At 40.7% G+C, this 25,212-nt stretch overlaps 1 protein-coding gene across 1 annotated transcript in view; it reads right to left on the bottom strand.

The window, feature by feature from the left end:
• Window positions 1-25,212, bottom strand: part of CORIN (corin, serine peptidase) — a 321,969-nt gene that overhangs the window by 189,920 nt on the left and 106,837 nt on the right. Inside the window, exon 4 of the mRNA XM_073342123.2 lies at window positions 20,804-21,014. Coding sequence (XP_073198224.2) covers window positions 20,804-21,014 — 211 coding nt within the window. The remainder of the gene's footprint in view (window positions 1-20,803; window positions 21,015-25,212) is intronic.

Below are 25,212 nucleotides of genomic sequence, written 5' to 3'. Positions count from 1 at the left end.
GGGCTTGCCCCGCTCTGCGTGGTTCCCAGAAGCAACGGCATGTCCCCACTCCAGCTCCTATGCGTAGGGGCAGCCAGGGGCTCTGTATGCTGCCCCTGCCCCAAGCGCCGGCTCTGCAGCTCCCATTAGCCAGGAACCACAGCCAATGGGAGCTGCAAGGGTGGTGACTGCAGATGGGAAAGCATGCAGAGCCACTTGGCTGTGCCTCCACATAGGAGCCAGAGGGGGGACATGCTGCTGCTTCCAGGAGCTGCTTGAGGTAAGCGCCAACCGCAGCCTGCACCCCGACCCCCTCCTGCACCCCAATCCCCTGCCCTAGCCCTGATCCCCCTCCTGCCCTCTGAGCCCCTCGGTCCCAGCCCAGAGCACCCTCCTGCACCCCCAACCCCTCATCCTCAGCCCCAGCCCCACCCCAGAGCCCGCACCCCCAGCTGGAGCCCTCACCTCCCCCGCACCCAAATCCCCTGCCCCAGTCTGGAGCCCCCTCCCACACCATGAACTCCTCATTTCTGGCCCTCTCCAGAGCCCTCACCCCTTCCTGCACCCCAACCCCCCAATTTTGTGAGCATTTATGGCTGCCACACAATTTCCATACCCAGGTGTGGCCCTCATGCCAAAAAGTTTGCCCACCCCTAGTATATATGAAAGTGTTCACAACCTCACACTTCACCCTAAAGATTCTCCCTGTTTGAGAATTTTTGCTTTCAGCATCTGTCAGGATTCAATTTGAAAGGGCTATGACATGTTATTTATCAGCTAGATGAGCTTTCGTGAACTACAAGCGCATGTGAAAACTCAGAGAGGAATTATGACATGGTTATGTATTCAAAGATAGATTGTATGACTTTGATGCCTTAAGATATTTTCTTCCACATAAACAGCCTGTCATGTTTTGCAAGTGCTCAGAGTGAAGAAAAGGCAAAATTTAAGATAACTTGTGCAGTAAATGCACCATGCCAATAAATTACTAAATATTTGCAACATTGCTGTCTTGGGCAATCGTCTAAATTCTTTAATGTCTATTGTAACTGGGCCGGCCACATCTGTCTGGAAATGTATGTCAGAACAATTTAAGCTGTTTTAAAAAATAAAATCTGTTCTTGTTTAATGTTAAATGGTATGTCGTCAAGCATTTCAGGACATTGAGTGCTTTATCATGTTCTTGGCATGTTGTTCTAAAGTATCATCACTGAATGTCACAAGCACAATATTCACAGGATCAGAAATTGTTAGATCCATGGATGGGTGTTTTGGCTAACTGAAGTCTATATCCTTCCGTTTCAATAAACATACACTAATATGTACCTTACATATTATACATTGTTATACCTTACATTGTTTATTACACAAATATACATTATTGCAGTCTATATAGGTTTTCTACAAGATGGGTTGGACCACATCTTACCTATCTAGTTTCTTAGCCACAAGTCCCATGATGACCCCAAGTTTAGCAATCTTTGAGACAGAGGGATGGGTTCTGCTCATATTTACATGAGATATAAATCAATGTGAGTGCAGAATCAGGCTTACGGAATCATCCACAAACCTTTTCACAACCACTTTAACAATCTCCCTCACTGCAGTAGACTTCATCCCACCATGGAACCAGACCATGGAATGACTATTGCTCAAGATGGTTTTGCAGCTAACTGGAGCATCAAGCTTTGGGGATGGTACAGATAGCACACCAGCATTCCCAAAACTCACAATATTCACTTATCAGAAGTCCTGGATACCCTAAAGGAGTCTTGACCCAAGTCTTGTGAATCAGACTTCCTTCTTGTGAAAGAAAGTCATGAACAACAAGTGCCATTCCTAACTGAAACAGCCAATGCCTCCTTTAGAGAAGGAATCTTCTCTTCCTCCTTCAGACACATAATAGTATGACCAATACTGAAGAAACCTACCCTAGATATTTTTGCCTAGGAAACTACCCCATGTCAAACCTCCCATTTCAGAGCAAGTTCATACAGAAGCTAGCAGAAAGACCAACTACAAGTTCATCTAACTGAAACTAACTTTCTAGACCTGGCTCAGACAGGATTTGGGCCGGGACGTGAAAGCAAAACCGCCTTAATTTTGACGTATTTTTATTTGCCTTCTGGGTTTTGAGCCTTTTGAGGTCACATTTTCAAGCTTTTCTCCGCAACCATAAGGGCTAGAAACTTGTCTTCAAAAAAAAATCTGAGATTTTCATGTAACCACTTGACTCCAAGAGATGATGCTTTAAGAAAAACACCAAATATCACAAAACTCAATAAAATTGCAAGAACTGGTACATAGGTAGATCTAAGGACATGTGTAAGTATTTGCAGGATCAGTGCTTTAGATTACAAGGTCCTTAGGGTAAGGATTACTATGCCTTTTATTTGTCTGTAAAGTACCAAGCACAGTTTGGCCTCTATTGAGCAAACCATCCTTATTCAGCAAAGTCCTGAAGTCTCATTTACTCGAAAGGGCCTCAGGCACATGATTAAAATTAAACATGTGCTTATATATTTCCTCAATAGGGCTGGACTTAGGCAAGTGCTTACATGCTTTGCTGACCAATACTGAACATTTATGCTTTGTATACATAAGTAGATAACTGTCTTAAAATAAAAATGATCTTAGACCCTGACCTGGGCAATACAGTGAAAATGATGCAAAGAGAGCAATTCTCTAAAGTTTCTATTAGCCACGATTAGTTTTAAGTAGGATTTCTCACTAACTGTCTTATTAAAAAATCCAAACAAAATCCACTACGGTGTGAGCACTATGTAATTCTAACTTGCAGAGAATGACCAAGTCAATGAACTTGCACATGTCTTGTAAAATAAGACCTTCTGTAAATAGATGGTGCCATCTAATTCAATATGGGCTGTTTTTCATATTTTAAAAAGGGACATTGAAAAGATTTTAATTTAAATTTGGTTATCATCTGCTTCAGGTTGGTTGTTGTTGTTGTTTGTTTTTGAAGTCTAGTACTCCAGCACAGGACATTTTAAAAATGTTTTAAACACTTACAAACAGAAAACAGAAATTAATTTTTTTTTTTTTTGCTTTTACAAATGACAGAAGATAGATGAAATCCAAGAACCAGAAAAATGGGAAGAAAACAAAAGTACATTTCTCACAATCATGATAGAACAACTCTAAAAATTCTTCTAAATTAATAACAGATCTATACAAGATGACTAAGAATTAAAACAACCGTTCTCCTAGTAAAACTGAATTATCCTTAATTTCATAGCACCACAAAAATACATCATTTGGATCCCCTTCTGCTAGCTTTCCAAGAGTTTTTAACTGACCACAGCTGTTTCTACAGTGCACATTATTTCGTAAATACTAGTACTTAATTTAAGGGCTCATCCACATGGAGATTTACTACATGGCAAGCCAGGGTATAAACCTCGCACACTAGTCTGCTGCATGCTAAGTCTCTGTGTGGACCCTGCTACCACATACTAAAAGTTTGATAGTGCACAGGTATGGAACATTTATTGTACAGTACCAGGGTCCACGGAGAGACTTAGCATGCAGCAGGCTAATGCACTGTAAATTCTTGTCCCACTTTGCCACGCACTAAGTTTCCATGTGGACAAGCTCTTAGACAGTTTGACATGACAAAATGCTTTGTAGAGAGCCAAGATGGGTGAGGTAATATCTTTTGTTGGACCAACTTCTATTGGTGAGAGAGACAAGCTTTTGAGCTTACACAGAGCACTTCTTCAGGAAAGGTCATGGGAGTGTCACAGCTAAATACAAAGTAGACTGATGACAGACATCCAGTACAACAAGAAAAAGTGGAACGAACTACAACAACTCCACAAACCACAGAACACCACGTCCAGGAGAAACCATGGCACCAGGCCGACCACATGAACAGTATATAACATCCCAACATCATCAATTTTTCAAGACTGTCCTCAACCAGAGCTGAAGTATCTGTACTCTCCCAAAAGACTGAACTTCTGCCTCACCACAGAACCTGATCATATTAGCATACTAACATGTGGAGAACTAGAAGAATTCTTCTATCAACTCTGCCTCAAAGAATTCTTTCATAGTGAAGACACACTGACATTTACCACATCCCCAGACAGTCATATGAAAAACAAATCGTCTGACTGACTACCCACAGCAGACGAAACCACACTCTTGATCATTACATTGATTACTTCAGAAAAACAACTGATTGTGAAATACTTAACAAACATCACAATCTCTCCACCGCTGAGAGATCAGCTGAGAGGACAGTCCCTGAAATGCAGCCACCAAGTAGTGATCAAACCAGCAGACAAAGAGGGTGCCATCGTAGTCCTCACATGTGATTACTATATTAACAGGGCCAATGGACAACTCTCTGACACCTCCTACTATAAAGAACTCAAAGAACATCCCACACCACAATTTATGCAGGAATTTCAGAATATCATCAAATCCTTCCCCAAATAACTCCAAGAGAAACTCTACAACCTCATCCCCCCATGAACCCACCCCAGAGACTTCCCAAGATACAAAAACAAGGGAACCCAGACAGACCCATCATATCTGGCCACAGCACTCTTACTGAAGGAATATCAGGACTCTCATAGAAACCATCCTCAACCAACTAACCACACAAAGGGCCAACTTCCTCCAGAAACTCTGAAACATTAACAGCCTCCCTCAGAACATCATCCTTACCACCATGGATATCACCTCCCTATACACCAACATCCCTCATCCCTGCCTGCCTCAAATATTTATAAGATAATGGACAACACTCCGATATCCATCTCAAACACATCACCAAACTCATCTATTTCATCCTCATCCATAACAATTTTACATTCAACAACAAACTCTTTGTCAAAGCCATGGGTACTAGGATCACTCCCCAATATGCCAACTTCTTCATGGGTCAGCTTGAAGAAGAATTTCTGGATAAGTGCACCACAAAACCAATGATACATCTGAGATACATCAATGATATTTTCATCCTTTGGAGAGCCGACCTAACCCCTCCATAGATTTCCACCTTAATCTCAACAACCACCATCCATCCATTAAACTCTCTCTAGAACACTCCCACACTAGCATCAGCTTCCTGGACACCACAATCAGTTTCAACAATGGAACCATACAGACATCTCTATACAGGAAACCCACAGACCACCAAACCTGCATTCAAAGATTCAATAATCACTCCAAACACACCAAGAAATCTGTTATCTACAGCCAGCATCTCAGATACCACAGAATGTTCTCTGAGGAGAAAGTCCGGGATATACACCTTAAAACACTTAAACCCAACTTCGCCAAACAAGGACACTTCATCATAGAAGTAGATTGCATCATGGGATGGGCTACCCAAACACCCTGAGAATGCCTGCTTTAACACAGAAGTAAAACTCTTTCTGATCACACACCTCTAATTGTCACCTGCCACCCCACACTGGAACCCATATGGGATATCATCAAATAACTATAACTCATACTCAATGGGGACCACATCCTGAAAGAAATCTTTCCTGAACTCTCTCTTCTGGCCTTCAAACAACCCCCCAGCCTCTTCAATCTCATCATCAGAAGCAAGCTCCCCACAGACCAGGACACACCAACTCACAGCAGCACCAGACCGTGGAAGAACAACAAATGCAAAACTTGCAGACGTATCTCCACTGCTACAATGACCAACACCCCACACAACACACCTTTCAAGACTGGGTCCTACAGATGCCTGTCACAACATGTAGTCTACCTCATCCAGTGCACTACATGCCCCAATAACAACTACATGGGTAAAACAAGACAATCAATACGCTCTCAAATGAACTCACTCAGGAAAACGATAAAAGACAAAAACACCATAGTACCTGTGGGTGAACACTTTTCACTGCAATCACTCTACCTCTGACCTCTCAGTCCTTGTCCTCAAAGGAAGCCAGCACAACACCTTCAAAAGATGAGCGTGGGAGCATAAATATTTTACTTTGCTCAATACTAAAAATCATGGACTATATAGAGACACTGGATTTATGGCTTATTACAACAATCTATAACCCACTTAATCACCCTCCAATGTTATTTTTCCTTTCTCCCCTATGACTGGAGAGATGTTAACAGGCCACTTCACCTTGAAAGGTCTCTTGAAATGTGTGTTAAACAATCTGTTCCACCTTGTATTTAGCTGTGACCCTCTGAGTTCATTTCCCAGACTTGAAGAGGAGCTCCGGTGAGCTCAGAAGCTTCTCTCACTCACTAACAGAAGTTGGTCCAATAAAAGATATTACCTCACCTGCCTAATCTCACTAATATCCTGGGAACAACACAGCTACAACACTGCATACAGAAATGCTTTGTGGGAGTAGCTGATGAACAAAAGAAACCATGTTAATTCAGCTTCTTTATCATCTTAAGGGGAAATAATCTTTTTCAAATTAAAAAGACAAATTTGGTGGGGAAACATGTTTTTGTTCCTTCAGTGGGTATTGGATAAAGCCCAAAGTGAGTAAAGCAGATCACCAGCAAAGTGAATACATAAGTTTTATTCGAGAGGAAGGATAATCTAGTAGTTAAGACTCTGAATTTAGGAGATCTAGGTTTAACTCCTAGTTCTGCAACAGACTTCCTGTATGACCAAGTCATATTGCACTGTATCTCAGTTTTCCATCTGTAAAAGAAGATAATACTACTTCCTCTCTTCCATTCTCTGTCTATATTGTCTATTTAGTTTGTAAACTCTTTAGGGCAGGGATTGTCTATTAGGATTGTTAAGTATTTGTATAGTGCCTAGCACAACAGCCATGGTCTCAACTGGGGCCTTTAGGCACACGTATAATATAAATAATAGTAATTTCACAAGATTATTTGCAAATACGGTTGATATACAAACAGCTATAGCATGTGGACTATATTACATACATGGATGAACAGCTATATTAAGTATTTCACACTGAGAGCACATTATGGCTATGCTTAATAATTCGCTCTGCCTGCCTATTAGTTTCTAGGTAGAATTGAAGTTGTTGAGTTTGACCTCCTAAGGCCTAAACAATTTGGGACCTACCTACATAAGAGACTGCCTCTCTCCCTGGGAGCTACTTCCACAGAGGAGATCAGTGGAGGCACTTGAGCTATCAGTTCCTGGCTTAGAAGAATAGAGTAGGACCATGACAGCGTGTATTACATATGGGTCCTTGATTTTGCAATTCACTCCCTGCACTTGAGGTCAGAAATAATCCATGCCTTTAGGGCATGCTGCAACACCATTCTACTTCACCTTGTTTTTTACTTCACCTTTACAGAGAGCAGGGTTTGGGGTTTTATTTTGACCAGCTGACTGGCTGGTTTGTATTATGAAGGTAGGGATTGATCCATGTTGGACTACTTTTTAATTCTTATTAGTTTTGTATCTTTTAAATTATATTTAAGCACCTAAGATTTCAAGATAGACTTTTGCTTACAAATCTACATAAATTATGCATTTTATTTTGATATTTCTTGTGATCTTGTGCATTGATGTAAAAACCTATGATTTAGTTACAAATCAGTCCTGACCAACAGCTCTTCCTTCTTACTATAGTACAGTATATGATACAATCTTATAAATTACAGCCTTGTATTTTACAGTATGATGTCACAAACTAATGCTAGCTACCAAGGTCTATGTTGATCTTTGATCTCTGAATGTTTAAAATAAAGTTAAAATTTACGCAGGTAAACTGGCTTTAACTAATATTTACATTGTTATAGCATTGTAACCTTGGTGTTACTTTTCCCCATTGACTCTCACATTCATTCTTTCCAGGGCTGTTCAACTGTGACAATTTGAAATAGCTAGATTTAAAAACAAATTGTGAAGTAAGATTAAAAAAATCTTACTGAAACACATCCAGCCAAACTCTGAATCACAAAAGAAAGATAACTTAAAGATACTTTATGAACTCACCTAAAATGACAGTCACAGTCTTCATTGACAGGTCTGTCTGAGTTCTAACTTTCCTTCCCCTCCCCACCAATTTAGACTTTTCTATCTTTCCATTATAGAAAAACCAGCATTAAAAAAGGCTTCGCCTTACCAATGTCACTCTGTGATATGATTCTATGGACCTTTCTACTTTACACAAAACTAGCAGTATAGGTTGATTGTATGCTGGAAATTGAATAAAATTTTTAAACTGCATTTGATCTTGCTGCTGTATAATGTTTTAAATTGTATCCAGATATATCAAGACAATTTTATTGTTCATATTTATTATTAGAAGTAACAGTATTGTGGTAGTCTATACAGGAGTCCCAGCCCTGGACCTGGAACACATTGTGCCAGATGCTGTACAAACACACAACTAAAAGATTACACCTGCCTCAAAGTATTAATAAATAAAGACTATTTTACAAACACAAGAAAAAATTATAGAACATGAAACTAGTAAGTAAACATAGACAGAAAGTAAATTAAAACTACACCCAACCCTCGCTAGAACACAGGATTTGGGATCCATGCACAGTACTGCGTTAACTGCGGGGACCGCGTTAAAATGAATTGCAATTAAAGTAATTAAATTTGGGATCCATGGCCACGACTGTGTTATATGCAAATTCGCACTATGTAGACGCGCATTCTAGTGAGGGTCTGGTGTATGTAATAATGACACATTGGATGCCAGCGATTAATGGCTGCACATTTCATTCTGGCTGGTTCTCATGAAATGTACAATCTGTCAGAACTTTACCATCATGGTTTAAACTGTCACCAGAAACTATAAAATATGTATAAGAATAAACAACAGTAACTGTGATCGTTTTATGTATTTCTTTTAATTCTTTCAATTGTGTAAAGAGCATTTTTTAAAGCATGCTTTCAGCTCTAGTCAACTTTACAATAAGCTAAAAACACTATCATTTTAAAAAAATCAATTCCTCAGTGATTTTTCTGCTTCTTCAGACCTCTTATGTGTATCTCACCTTCCTCAAATTCCTCTGTTCAATTTCCCTTCCCAACTCAGCCTCTACCTTCTTCCCATTCTTCTTTCAACATCTCCAGAATGACTTCCCCATATTGCTCAAAGAGCTTTTCATATCAACATATTAGAAGTGGCCCTTCCCTGCCACTCCAGAAACACTGATAGGTTTCAGTTTTGTATTTCTTAGGCATAACATTTCACCCGACTGACTGAGTAGAGGAGTTTAGTTTTGTTTTTCAACTATCTAATCATATATTTTAGCTGTCTATCTTGCACAGTTGCCAAGACTGTATTCTTTTTATGAAAAATATAATCCATTTATTCTAAGTCATTCTGATTTTTTTGGACCCTTATGATACTGAATTTAAATAGTCTTTTAAACTTATAATCAATTTTTTTTAAAAAAAGCATGTTACATTGACACCAGAAAAGTTTGTAGATATTACCAGATGAAGAATAACGAACAATCCAGAGGTTTTTACTGCTTTCTAACCTTTGACCAATGGTAGAAGAAGTAGCTGAGATTGGTGGAAATGAATAATCATGTATTTCAGATTTGGAAGCATTATTTTATCCAAGACTTTTCACTCTGCTAGGTAGCACCACTGGGTAACAGGGGCAAATACATCCCTTTTTTGAAAGTCTCCAGATAAAAGGTGGAGCTGACACAATTGCATGAGTGTAATCTACTGTACCTTGGTGTTACCCTTGATCAGACGCTGAGCTATCAACAACATTTTGACAACACCAAAAAGAAGATAAAAACAGGGATTAACATTAACCAGAAGCTTGCTGACATGTGATACATGCATGCTTCGAATGTCAGTTCAAGTCCTGGTCTTGCCAACAGCAAAGTGGTATGCACCAGTTTGGTTCAAAAGCTCCCACACCAGTCTTGCTGACACTGAAATCAGTGCCATGCTCAGGATTCTTAGCGACTCTCTTAAATCAACACCAATCCCGTGGCTCTCAGTTTTGGTGGACATTGGGCCAGCCAACATTCAGATGAGAAGCTGCGGTGCTTCCACAGTGCAATAAGAGCCTGGCTGCTCCAGACCTGTCACTACATCAAGACCTCAATCCACTGCAACTCTCCCAATTCAAATCCAGGAATCCTTTCTTGATCCACACATCAATGCTGCAGGCCAACAGAAAGGACGCAGCACTCAATGGCTCAAATAGCGGGCCACTTGTGACATCCCAAACAAACACCTGAGTGAAGATCCAAGGAAAGAAGTCCTGGGATTCTTCCTTTCCCATAGGCAGTGGACTGCACTCAACCACGTTCAGAAAATGCACGGAAGATGTGGCTATTTCTTCCACAAATGAAAAAAAATCAAAGAATAATCAAATTGTGACTGTGGTGAGGTACAAACCATGTGACACATCTGTGACATTGCACTCCATATGTTTTATGGAAATATGCTCATGAGTGTGAATATGATGTAACTGGAATATGCTTTATGCAAAACGTCTCTTGTAAGGTATCATAACAAAGGTTATAAACTACTGAATATATTCCTCCTATTTGTATGTATGTATCATTCCTGTATATGAAGCTAGAAATATGAAGTATAACTCTGAGGTCCTATTGTGATTATGCAAAGTATGGGCCATTAATGGTGGTTTAGAATCTCAATGGCTCCCATTGACTAGGACAATTGGTTGTAAATGGTTTATTTATCTGAAAACCTTCCTGTGTATGTGTGGGCCGACCCAGGAAGAATGGAGACTAGAGGTCTTACAGTGACATGTGACCATGTCACATGATAGTGGAATCCATCTTAATCCTTGTACTTTTCCATTGATAAGGAGGGGGTGGGGATAGGCACAGACAAAAGATTTCTGCCTTGTGCAAAAGCTATAAAAGGGGATGGAGCAGGACAAAAGGTGCTGCCAATCATGAGAGAACCCCTGCTTACCACCTGAGATGTCTGCTGGAACTAACAAGGACTGCACCAGAGGATAGGATTGGCCCCAAAGTAGGAAGGAGTCTAGTCTGTGAAAGAAGCTTATTGGAACATCTCTGAGGGTGAGGTATTACCTGTAATTAGTTTCTTAATGTATTAGGCTTAGACTTGTGTGTTTTTTGCTTTATGTTGCTGGTGACTTACTTTGTTCTGGCTGTTATTACATGAAACCACTTAAATCCTACCTTTTATACTTAATAAAATCATTTTTGTTTATTGAAAAACTCAGAGTAAGTGATTACTACCTGGGGGAGCAAACAGCTCTGCATATCTCTCTATCAGTGTTATAGAGGGCAGACAATTTATGAATTTATGAGTTTTTCAGACTCCCTGCTTCCCAGGATAGAGTCCCCCCTCCTGGAAATTTGGCCTACATTCTTTGTTCCTAAATGCATACATTTACATTTGGCTGTATTAAAAGACATTTTGTTTGCTTGCGCCCGGTTTACAAAGCAATCCAGATCACTCTGAATCAGTGGCCTGTCCTCTTCATTATCTACCACTCCCCCAATTTTTGTCTCATCTGCAAACTTAATCAGTGATGATTTTATGTTTTCTTCCTCGTCACTGATAAAAATGTTAAACATAGGGCAAGAACCAATCCCTGTGGGACCCTTGTGCAAACATACCCATTCGATGATGATTTCCCATTCACAGTTGCATTTTGAGACCTATCAGTTAGCCAGTTTTTAATCCATTTATTGTGTGCCATGCTCATTTTATATTTTGTTTTTAATCAAAATGTTGTGCGATACCAAGTCATGAAACAATGAAAATTTTATCAACGCATTTTCTTCCATGCTCTTTAAACTCCTTCTAGAACTTATTTGATATCATCACTTTTATGTGGTAGGAAGTTGCACATTGTCTAGTATAATTATTTCAAGTATTTGTTTACATTTTTCACAGGCTTTTTAATGTCTTAGGAAGTCATTTAAGGGGCTCAAATAATCTAAAATCTGATTTTGCTACATTTTATTTCTTATTTGCTTGAAATACTGCAAGAATACTAAATCTCTTGTTGTTTTCACCTCACATATAGCTACCTATGGCATTAAAATATATGAAGTAAACACAAATATAAATACCAAGATATTTGGGTGGGGGTTTCAGGTTATGCATCCAATGAACCATTTGAATGATGTATTATTAATTAATGGAAAATTTAATGCAGTCTTATTTTAAAAACTAAATCTTATAAGAAATATAGTCTCAAAGTTTTACATCCTAAATGACCTTGGCTTCTGATAGATCAGATCTAAAAGATATCTCTCTATCTGCAAGTAAGCAGAGGATCTGCAAGATAAATTATCTACCGGATACCCACTTAAAAGGTTGATTCATATAAAGCAACCAAAAATTACCCCCAAAGAAAGATTACTGAGAATTAGGAGTTGGATTTGGGTGACACATTTAGGTTTGGAAAACCAGCAATATTTTTTGACAGGCCACCATTTCAATTCCTCCCTGCTACTCCACAATCTGTCAGCATCCATCTCTGTTGACACCGCTGCCATGAGAAGTAGATAGCTGCTAAGGTTTCTCTTTTTTTAGCAGAATCTTATGTAGCCCTTTATGATTTAGGCACATTCTGCCTCCCCAGCCTAATGGGAACATGTAGTACATCCCTCCAAATATATATCAGTAAAATGAAAATCAAACCCCCTGCACTACATTGACAGTAGGAACAGGAGAAAACTGTGGCCACGGAAAAATTGCTTATCTTTCAAGTTTTTGGTCTCTATTCAAATGTGGCAATAACCTGAAAATACTAAAGTTTTTTCCTAATTTTTATATTTTAATTGCCAAGACATAACTGTTATAGTGTAAATAGATTAGCTACTGCCATGTTATCCCATGCCTCATCTACCTGGGAGGTTTAGTTCTCGCACAGTTGATGCATACTAATTGGTGTGCAATATGTAAGCTGCACCAGTAGCATACACACTGGATGACTGTGGCCTCTTTCAATTTTCATCACTGTGTATGCATGGGAAGGTCTTGGTATATACTATGTGCATGGCATTCTGGGAGGGTATCCCATGATCTCTGCTTTGCTGCTGAGCAGTGTGTGGTCTGCAATTTTTCCTGCTGTGCATTGTGGGATGCATAGCAGAAGCCAGTGGAAGTCTAGGAAAACAGTGTTTCTGGGCTCAGGAAACCAATGTCAATTGCTGGGAAAGGGTCATTCTGCAGAACTGGGATGACCAGCACTGGAGGGACAATTTCAGAATGGGGAAGGCAACCTTTTTTGAGATCTGTGCTGAACTAGCTCTGGAGCTGCAGGGGCAGTGTATCAACATGAGGTGCTCTGTACTTGAGGACAAATGGGTTGCCATTACCATCTGGAAGCTGGCCACCCCTGAATGTTAACAGACCAGAGCCAAACAATTTGGCATCAATTGTTGAGGCTATTGCCATACAGGGGTGTGATGCCATACATAAGGTACTGTTGCACCAGGTTATAAACCTTATTAATGTTCAGGAGATTGTTGATGGCTTTGTAAGCATGGGGTTCCCAAACTGTATTGGGGAAACTGGTATGATCCATCTGTCTATTGCTTGCCCCCAACAGCAGGGTTCGGAGTTTATAAACAGAGAGGGGTCTTTCTCCATTGTGTTCCATGGTTGATTGCCATGGTAGATTCACAAACATAAATGCAGGGTGGTGTGGAGAATCCATGATGCTAGCATCTTTCAGAACTCAGCTCTGTGTACCTTAATGAATAATTAAGTTGTCATGGGATAAGAGGGAAGATCCTTTCATGGATTGAGAACTGGTTGAAAGACAGGGAACAAAGGGTAGGAATAAATGGTAAATTTTCAGAATGGAGAGGGGTAACTAGTGGTGTTCCCCAAGGGTCAGTCCTAGGCCCAATCCTATTCAACCTATTCATAAATGATCTGGAGAAAGGGATAAACAGCAAGGTGGCAAAGTTTGCAGATGATACTAACTGCTCAAGATAGTTAAGACCAAAGCAGACTGTGAAGAACTTCAAAAAGATCTCACAAAACTAAGTGATTGGGCAACAAAATGGCAAATGAAATTTAGTGTGGATAAATGTAAAGTAATGCACATTGGCAAAAATAACCCCAACTATACATACAATATGATGGGGGCTAATTTAGCTACAACCAAACAGGAGAAATCTTGGAGTCGTCGTGGATAGTTCTCTGAAGACAGTCACGCAGTGTGCAGCAGCAGTCAAAGCAAATGGGATGTTAGGAATCATTTAAAAAGGGATAGAGAATAAAATGGAGAATATCTTATTGCCCTTATATAAATCCATGGTACTCCCACATCTTGAATACTGTGTACAGATGTGGTCCCCTCATCTCAAAAAAAATATACAGGCATTAGAAAAGGTTCAGAAAAGGGCAACTAAAATGATTAGGGATTTGGAATGGGTCCCATATGAGGAGAGAATAAAGAGGCTAGGCCTTTTCATCTTGGAAAAGAGAAGACTAAGGGGGGATATGCTAGAGGTATATAAAATCATGAGTGGTGTGGAGAAAGTGAATAAGGAAAAGTTATTTACTTGTTCCCATAATATAAGAACTAGGGGCCACCAAATGAAATTAATGGGTAGCAGATTTAAAACAAATAAAAGGAAGTTCTTCTTCACTCAGCGCACAGCCAACATGTGGGAACTCTTTGCCTGAGGAGATTGTGAAGCCTAGGACTATAACAGCGTTTAAGAGAACTGGATAAATTCATGGAGGTTAAGTCCATTAATGGCTGTTAACCAGGATGGGTAAGGAATGGTGTCCCTAGCCTCCATTTGTCAGAGGGTGGAGATGGATGGCAGGAGAGAGATCACTAGATCTTTACCTGTAAGGTTCACTCCCTCTGGGGCACCTGGCATTGGCCACTGACGGTAGACAGGATACTGGGCTGGATGAACCTTTGGTCTGACACAGTATGGCCATTCTTATGTTCTTATGAGACTTTTCCCCCATGATTACTATGGACATTAATCGTGTGGAGAGTACACTAGTTATCCTGAAACACTCATCTTATAATTTGCTTCTCTAGCTAATTAAGCAATTCACAAGGCACTTGAACAGAAGAAAGGAACTCTTTAAGTCAGTGGCCTCAATAGTTGCAGAATGACAGTGGAGCACGCATTTGGCCATCTTTGAGTCTCAGGCCTCAAAATATGCAGCTATACATCCACGTTATCCCAGGGAAGAGGGTTGGTGAATGGATTAAGATCATTGCAGTGTCTTTTATGGGGTGATAATCTGGCACATTGTGGCATTCCTTATTTTATTTTGTGATTGTAAAATCCTATAACATGCAAAATTTATTCATTTATTTATGATTACAGATTATTTATGAATGAATTTAATGGTTTTGTTATTAAACAACAATTTTATATAACAACCAGAAACAAACCTTTAATTAAAACAACAATGAAACACTGCAGCAGAGGGCACAACAAAAGAATGTGGGTGGGGGGAGGTCTCCAGTTCATAGGTGAGTTTATGCCTTGCCTCTACATCTTCTTGTTCTTCTCTCTCCTGGTGTAGAGTGTGGGGTCTTGAAAGAGCTGGGCTTGCAGGTGCAATTGTTCTCGCTCCCCTGAGCTTGGGCCAGGGAGTGGACTGGCATCTGGGAGCATGGCTACAGGGGTACAGAGGGGAACACATGAGGGTATTCCCAGTACCCTGTAGTGTCCGGGGCACTACATTGTCTGCAGCAAATCATTCTGCATCTGTATTGCCTCCAGAGGCTGCTTTTACATGTCCCTGTCTTTCTCTACAGTGTTTTTTGCCATGGCAATGCTGTCTCTGGCCACTTCAACACCCTCTCTGGAGAGCTTCCTGTCTTTTTCCCTCTGTGACCCCAAATACAACCTCCAGCTCTCTCTAATGTTTTCAATTTGGGGGCAGGGGTGTGTCAGAAATGTGGTCTGCAAACATTTCATCCTGACTTCTCCGTTTCTTCCTCTTCAAGTTAGCCAGCCACTCAACTGTTGATGAAGACCCTGTCCTTAAGGGTCTGGCTGCTGCAGGTGCCATAGAATAGGAGAGTAGGGGGAAAAACAAGCAGTTATTGTTCATATTCCAGAGAGGCTAGAATAGCATTTTTAAACATGTATTTCTCATTTCCCCTCCCTGAGATTCTTTTCCAGACTTAAAGGGACCTCAGAGATGATCAGTGGCGTGTGCATGGAGGCTTGATTGGGAATTTCTGGGTGTGCATATATGCTGTGTGGATTTGCAGTTGTGCTTTACAAGATACAGATGGTTAGGAATTATATTCCCAGTTTGGCTTTGCAGTTTAGGCAGTGCCTTGGAGGTGATTTTATGGTATCAGAGGGACTAATAAGGGCCATCTGGGAGAGAACGGGAAAGTAATCCCCTCTATATCCCCTTTAGGTGCCCTGGCTCTCAATAATGTTACACTGAGGCAGGTGACAAGGAGACAGAGAATGGTGTTATTCCAAAAGGCAGAGGGCAGACCAGTGAGTTATGCTGTGAAGTTATTCACCAAGATGGTCCCCCCAGAAGTGCTGCAGGAGTAGAAGGGAGTTGTGTGCTTTGCCAGAAGCAAAGAGTGCAGCTATTCCACAGAATGTTTGGACCAAACCTGTGCTATTTCTTAGTATTAGATTCTGCTTTATCTTCCCTGCAGACATGCTGAAAGTACACAGAGAAACAAATAAGGCTTCAGAAAATCAGTGCAGAACCATAACTGCTCCCATTCTTTTTCTATGTGAGCCTGTGAAAAGCCATTAAGAGCTACATGGCTATGCTATCCCTAAGGTAAACTTCTTATCCTATATGAATGCATCTTACAGGACACATATACCTCAGCAGGGAGCTGTAGTCTTTGTACCTTTATGGGCATACAATGCCCATGTCTACCTCATGTAAAATGAAAACACTAACTAAACTTTTTTTCCCTGTCACCACTGTCTCCATAACCTGTTGAATTTCATGCACAACTGAATGTTTTCATTATTTGGGTATGCTGCCATGAGGGGAGGAGAAGAATGGTGGGACAGAGGTGACAGCTGTGCCATGCTGCTGGCTATTATTTTGAGCAGGCAGCTTTATTTTGTTGTTGGGGGGGGCACAGGGCCATGCATTCACTGAGCAGGACAGATGCAGGGAGAGAAAAGGAAACTAGGTAGATTGGTATGTGCCTTCCGTGCCACAAGTCCCTGCTTGCAGCTTCCTGAACAGGCCAGTGTTCCTGTCAGGGTTCTCTCCCCACTCTGAACTCTAGAGTACAGATGTGGGGACCCGAATGAGAGATCCCTTAAGCTTATTTCTACCAGCTTACCCCCTTTCCTGGGGAGGCTTGAGAATAAACAAGATGAGCACAGACCAACCTTGGGTTTTTTTAGGACACTAAAAAAAAAACCCAATCAGATTCTAAAAGAAACAGAACTTTATTATAAAGAAAAAAGGTAAAAGAAGCACCTCTATAAAATTAGAATGGAAGATAATCTTACAGGGCAATCAGATTCAAAAACACAGAGGATTTCCCTCTGGGCCAAACTTTAAAGTTACAAAAAGAAAACCAGGAATACACCTTCCTCTCAGGACAGAAAAAATCACAAGCCAAAACAAAAATAAGCTTCCCTTGCTCGTACTTACTAATTCTAATGGAGTTAGATTGCTTGCTTCCTTGATCTGTGTCTGGCAAGCACACAGAACAGACAGACCAAAACCTTTCCCGCCTTCTCCCGCCCCCAGATTTGAAAGTGTCTTGTCCCCTTATTGGTCCTTTTGGTTAGGTGCCAGCCAGGTTACCTGAGCTTCTTAACCCTTTACAGGTAAAAGGATTTTGTGCCTCTGGCCAGGAGGGATTTTATAGTACTGGATACAGGAAGGTTGTTACCCTTCCCTTTATATTTATGACAGTCCCAAAGATTCATGCATCATGCACCTTTCCAGACCAGCCTGCATTAATGTCCATGAAATGCCCACAGTGATCCACAAGCACCTGGAGAACCACTGGGAAATACCCCTTCTGATTAATGTACTTGGTGGCTAGGAGGTCTGGTGCCAGAATTGGAATGTGTGTGCAATCTATTGCCCCTCCGCAGTTCGGGAAGCCCATTTGTGCAAAGCCATCCACAATGTCACACACATTGCCAAGAGTCACCGTCTTTCGGAGCAGGATGCGATTGATGGCCCTGCAGACTTCCATCAACTTGAGTCCAGTGGTTGATTTTCCCACTCCAAACTGGTTAGCAAGTGATCGGCAGCAGTCTGGAGTAGCCAGCTTCCACAGTGCAATCTCCATGCGCTTCTCCAATGGCAGGGCAGCTCTCAGTCTCGTGTCCTTGCGCCACAGGGCTGGGGCGAGCTCATCACACAGTCCCATGAATGTGACTTTCCTCACCCAAAATTCTACAGCCACTGCTCATCATCCCAGAGGTGCATCACGATGTGATTCACTGCTCAGTGCTTGTTTCCTGAGCCCAAAAGCGGCGTTCCACTGTGGTCAGAACCTCCGTGAATGCCACAAACAATCTCGTGTCGTAGCTACTGTGTGTGGTGAGATCAATGTCACACTGCTCTTGCCTTGTAGTTTAAGGAATAACTCCACTGCCATTCATGACGTGTTGGTCAGAGCGAGCAGCATACTGGTCAACAGTTCGGGATCCATTCCTGCACCCCGAAGAGGCAGGGTGAGCAATACACAAACCATTGAAAGACGGCGCCAAATGCAGACAGAAGCACTGGGATTGCTGGGATGCAAAACAATGCATCACAGGGCACTGGAACAGGACCCAGGATACCCCATGACCCCTTCCGCCTTCCCACAACTCTTAGCAGCAGAAGAGAAAGAGGTGCTCTGTGGGATAGCTGCCCAGAATGCAAAGCTCCGAATACTGCTGCAAGTGTGACCATGCTATTGCGCAGGCAGCTGACTGTGTGAACACACAACCGCAGTTTCTCTTCAGCGTTCTCTGAGCAGCGCTGTAACTCCCAGCGCTGTAACTCTGCCATCATAGACATGCCTTTAAGTTAGTACAGGCTAAATCACCCACGTAGAAAAGCCCCCAATCTTACAGAAAGCTGTCTTCAGACAAAGAATAACGTGTGAATTTATTCTCCTTCCACTCCATCCACCTCATTGAGTTACGAACTTTGCACCCCTCTCCCATCCCATTCACTCTCAGAAAGGGGTGTGAACTTCAAATCCTAAATGGAACATTTAAAAGTGACCTGCAAACATGTTGTTTTAGTTGGGTTTGTGCCCTTTTTCACTTCTTTATAACATTATAAAGAGGATCTTTTTTCTACTTGTTAAACGTTATCAGGAAAGTTAAACATAGCCTTCCCTGGTATTGCTGGATGATTTTTTGTGGGGGAAGGAGTGTCAGAGGTGTATCCTCCGAACTCTCACTCCTTAAGTGGAGGAACAGGAATGCGGAATCTTTAACCAAGTGCTGGTCTGCTGTGGCAGCGCTTTAACGTGGCTTGTGTGGTCACGGCAGAGCACTGGAAGAGAGCTCTCCCAGCACTCTAAAAAAACCACCTCCATGAGGGGCATAGCTCCCAGTGCTGGTACACTGTCTACACTGGCAATTTACAGTGCTGAAACTTGCTGTGCTAAGGGGGGTGTTTTTTCACACCCCTGAGCAAGAAAGTTGCCGCGCTGTAAATTGCCAGTGTAGACAAGCCCTCAATTGCCTAATGAATGCTTGAGTGAAAGGATGTCTGAGGGCTTGTCTACACTGGCAATTTACAGCGCTGAAACTTGCTGTGCTAAGGGGGGTGTTTTTTCACACCCCTGAGCAAGAAAGTTGCAGCGCTGTAAATTGCCAGTGTAGGCAAGCCCTCAGACATCCTTTCACTCAAGCATTCATTAGGCAATTAAGTTAAATAGGTGTTAACAAAAACCAAAGAGTTTTAAACTCTCTGACAAAACATCCTATCCCTTCTCAACTGTTGGGCTTTCAGACTCTTGGTACAAAGACCTGAATTTCAAATGGAAAAAAACAGGAGTAAGAAACATGGTTTGTGGTTTTGGTTTGTTTGTTTGTTTTTTAGTTTAAAAAGGAAAACTAAAACAACTTTACAGACCTTCTGTATTTATCAAAAACAAAAAAGGCACCAGCCTATTTCCCCCTTTATGTCACTTTTAATTTTCAACATTATTAAACATGAATGATCTCATTATTTTCCTTTAAAAAAAGGAAAGTCAGTGCAAAATTACATGAATGGGACATTAAAGTTGCATAATTAATTGTAAAAATCAGGACATGCTATTGCTGAAGTTCCTAAAATAATATTAACTCAGGACCATTCCATACATGCTGCTAAATAAACTATACACTATAAAATACACAAGACATAAATATATTTATCTTATTTTTCTTAAATTAGTAGAATAGAAAACACTACAAACGTAGTACATGGCTGAGTTACTGTTGCATTAGAAACCGTAAATTTTGTTTACCCTGACTTGTTTATTAAATTTTACTTTGATTATTCATAACATTTTATGCATTTAATTACATATTACATATATGTAATACGTATGTTTTTAAAATATATTCATATATCACTCCATTTGGGCACATGACCACTAGATAGGCTTCCCTTACTATATCTTTTTCATTGATTGTGCTAAGAAAGCAACCCCTGACTGCATTGCAGTTCTGTTCTAACTTGTGGCACAAATTATTCAAACTATTATAATGACACTAATTAATTTCTTCCCAGCAAAAATACTAAGCTTGTTCTAACAGAAGAGCTTGAAGACAGTTTAGTAAGGCAGAAATGCTGGGGGGGATAGCTTTGACTAGCAGGATTTTTGCAATGAAAAGGCCATAGGCTTAGCTCAGGACTGTTTTGTTCTGATTAGATATGCAGTATTATGCTACAATTGGCTCTACTCACTGACTGATTTTAGTTCCCAAATACCTGTCATCACCATCACTGATGCACTCAGGAAGAGCAAGGCTACAGCCGAATAGCATGATGTGTTGATAGCAGCTGAGTCGGTTGAGATAACTGAAGAACTTGAGGAACTTTTCCATTTCAATGCTTTTGACAATGGAAAGAACTGATGTTAGAGTGGTGTGGTTATATGGCAGCATTTGGCACTGGCTGTAGGTGATATTTATGCAGGCACCTGTGAAATCAAAACAGTTAAATTTAGAACATATGAACCAATTAAAATCTTATATGGTGACAGTAAGTATCTGCTGAATTGAATAGTTAACTTTAAACACTATCACTTCACACCATGAAAGAGGAGCATTTTCTTAGTGCTTGAAGAACCTGGAGAAGTTTGGGGTTTAGTTTGGATATGCAGCCAAAAGTTTGGCTTTCACATTTATCTGAACCTCTTGGTTCTTCAAAACTGGATTGGAAACTATATATAACAGGCTCCCTCATGAATTTTACGTTAAAGTTAGGATAGACAGACCATGAGAATACCCTCTTGTGGTATTTTTACATAAACTGTTCTGGCTGAAAGAGGGAAGGAAGCAGAAGAGATCAATTAAGGCTAGTTGGGCCTTCCACAAGCTTCTCCTGTCCTCTTTTTATTTTATCCAGATTGGTTCTCCCATCCCTAATTTTTCTGCAATACACTGAAGGTTCTCAGAGGCCCACAGAAGACCTAGTAAAAATCAAGGGATAAAATCTTGGACCCATTGAGGTCAATGGCAAGACTCCCATTGACTTATTTGGGCCGCAGTTTCACCCAAGGGTTTTTAACATTTCCTCTCCTCTGCATACTGCTAATGAAAGTAAGAGTAAAACACTGACTTGAGGGAGGCATAGTACAGGTGGGCATTACACAAGCCTTCCCATACCACTGCACAGGAGTGCACACCACTCTTGATCTTCAATTCCCTGTTAGTCCCATGCTGAGCACCTTTTGGCATATAGAGTGCCAAGTCTATTTGCACAGAGCCAAATTTTTCAGAAGAATTTAGGGTCAGATTTTCAAGTGCTCGGTGCCCTTAAACAAAGGCAATTTTTCGGAAAAGCACATAAATAAAGGCCAGATTTTCAAAGGTGATCAGCACCCAGTTGCTCCCATTGAGACACCTCTGGACAGATTTTCAAAACATCTCTATATTCAATATATTTAGCTCTTCTGAAAATCTGGCCACTTATTTTGATGCCTATTTTGGGCCCAAAAGTGAAATGCTTGCAAGTGCATGGAATTTTTTAAAAAACATCATAACAGAGTCTCAAATATGGATATGATGTAATCAGTCAAACATCTAGCTTGGTGGTCAGGGCCACCATACCAGACAGTTTAATGTATTTTACTGAACATGTGTAAAAGTAATTTGGACATCCTGAGAAGTGCCCCAATAGCCTATTAATCTTAGCCTGGCATGACTAATTGCTATTAGAATCTGGCTCCTTAATTTTACATTTCTTTAAAAAAATTTTTTTAATCTTATTTTAGAGAAGGATTTATTGAGCCTATCCTTCCACTAAGAAAAATAGTTTCTAGTAGAGGACTAATCAAAATATTAGGGAAAAGCTTATAAACTCCTTCTCTATTATTTTGAATATGTTTGTTCTTATATTCTCTTTTTGTATATACTTCAGTTCCTGTATTCATCAGATCCTTTCTTCTGTGAGCCCAGTTACACTTTTCAGCAGTGGTGTAGGGCCCAACAGCCACTTTCAACTCAGTTTCTATTGCAAAAAATGATTTGGGGGTAAACAGCACCAAGTGAATTAAAATCAGGTGACGGGCCATGGACTGGTGCTAAACTATAGTCAATGATGCTGAGCTCATCTGAGGAAAGCAGCTCCTTAAATCTGCTCCTTGATCAGTTTTTTTTAAAGCAATGTGCAGTTCAAAGAAGTCTGGCTACCTCTGGAAAACTGCAGTTCTCTGAGGCCAGGCTCTGAGGGGAAACAGCAGCTGTGCTTTAAATTGCCACCAGGAGGAGCACTTGCCATTAAATATAAAGGGCAAAGAGATTTTACTTTTTCTTTTGGTAATGAAATATTCCAGCTGCACAGATGGTAGTCAGTGCACAGCAGTGATATCATCCAAAAGGCCCAAATGGCTGGAAAGAATTTCACTTTGGATAATCAGTGTCCATAGCCATACTCTGTTTATATCATATCTAGTTTGGTAGAATTTAAGGCAGTCAGGCTGGGGTGGGTAGGGAATCATATTTTTCAATTTTCAAACCATTTGGAATCTCCATGTTTTTACTGGTTGAGGTTTTCAGATAAGCTTTCCCACAACCATTGTGATTCATTATTTCACTTGCATGCTGCAGTTGTGTACTTGATCTAGTGGGTGGCCAAACAGAATTAAGTCTCTCCACATCTGCTACTGCTACTGACAAAGGGCTTGTCTTCATTGGCAATTTACAGCGCTGCAACTTTCTTGCTCAGGGGTGTGAAAAAACATCCCCCTGAACGCAGCAAGTTTCAGTGCTGTAAAGCAGTGTAGACAATGCACCAGCGCTGGGAGCTGCGCCCCTTGTGAAGGTGGGTTTTTTTAGAGCGCTTGCAGAGCTCTCTCCCAGCGCTCCACTGCGACCACACAAGGCACGTTAAAGCGCTGCCATGGCAGCGCTTTAGCATTGCCAGTGTAGACTAGCCCCGAGTTATTATTTATTACTGATATTATAATAGTGCCCAAAGGTGTCTATCAGGACTGAAGACCTATTTTTCAAGGTGCTGTACCAATAGAAAAGCATGGTCCCTGCTCCTAAGAACTTAAAGGAAAAATTACTTCTGTTCTCAAACAGAGGCAGACAATGAGGTGGTGGAAGGAGAGAGAAAAAGAACACTGTAAATCTGTTGGCCTGCAGCTGCTTGAAATAATTTTTTTCCCTAAGATCCAAATTTTGCCTTCAAACACCAGTAAGAAATACAATGTACACCTCCATCAGATACAGATTTTGTAAAGATTCTGATTCAGAAAAAGCACTATCAGATTGCATAGGGTTCCTCAGCTTCTCAAAGAACTAGAGAATGTTCTGTAGGAATCTATGCTGGATTGGCAGCAGGATGGACTCAATGAGTCTTCCCCGTCTCTAATGTCTATGTGTACTGCTCTCTTCTTTGACGCTACTCCAGTGCTTTTCCTAAGGAATTACTTTAGACCACAGTTTTGTAACGAATGTCAAGTAGCAGGAAAAACCACTTAAAAACTCTCAAGAGAAAACATTTATTTAATCAGGAATTGGGACTTCAATCAAAAGCATTATATTTTTTTGTTTGGAAAAACCCGTTCATAATAGGCAATAATTTTAAAACTAAAGGGGTAAACTCAAAGTAATTAAATCAAAACTTCCTACCAACAAATAGACACCGAATTAAATAAGAACATAGTAAACCCCAAAATTTATTAATAAATCCACCACTGAGTTGCCACAATAACAAATGACAAAACATGATATCCCATATAAAGTCTAAATCCACCTTACAAACTCAAACTTTTAACATAATACCAGGTGAATCTGACTAACACTACAACATACTAATACCAAACACACTACAAATCAATTGTAGAATGAACCAGAGATGGGAAAAAATCAGGTATGGGTACAGCAGAAGCCTCAATCCAATAAGAACATAAGATCCGCCATATTGGGTCAGACCAAAGGTCCCTCTAGCCCAGTATCCTGTCTTCTGACAGTGGACAATGTCAGGTGCCCCAGAGGGAATGAACAGAACAGGTAATCACGGAATCATAGGACTGGAAGAGACCTCAAGAGCTCATCTAGTCTAGTCACCTGCACTCATGGCAGGACTAAGTATTATCTAGACCATACCTGACAGAAATGTTTCTAACCTGCTCTTAAAAATCTCCAATGATGGAGATTCTACAACCTCCCTAGGCAATTTATTCCGGCACTCAACCACCCTGACAGTGCGGAAGTTTTTCCTGATGTCCAACATAAACCTCCCTTGCTCCAATTTAAGGCCATTGCTTTTTATCCTATCGTCAGAGATTAAGAATAACAACTTTTTCTCCCTCCTCCTTGTAACAACCTTTTATATACTTGAAAACTGTTATCATGTCCCCTCTCAGTCTTCATTTTTCCAGACTAAACAAGCCCAATTTTTCCAATCTTCCTTCATAGATCATGTTTTCTAGACCTTTAATCGTTGTGTTTTTGTTTTTTTGAATAGAATAGAATATTAGGGTTGGAAGAGCCCTCAGAAGGTCATCTAGTCCAATCACCTGCTCAAAGCAGGACCAACACCCACTAAATCATCCCAGCCAGGGTTTTATTAAGCCAGGCCTTAAAAACCTCTAAGGATGCAGATTACACCACCGCTCTAGGTAAACCATTCCAGTGCTTTTACCACCCTCCTAGTGAAATAGTGTT

The sequence above is a fragment of the Lepidochelys kempii genome, chromosome 4, assembly GCF_965140285.1.
Source record: "Lepidochelys kempii isolate rLepKem1 chromosome 4, rLepKem1.hap1, whole genome shotgun sequence".
Lineage (NCBI taxonomy): Eukaryota > Metazoa > Chordata > Testudines > Cheloniidae > Lepidochelys > Lepidochelys kempii.
The sequence above is the reverse complement of the archived record's forward strand: the minus strand, read 5'-3'. Positions and strand labels throughout refer to the sequence as shown.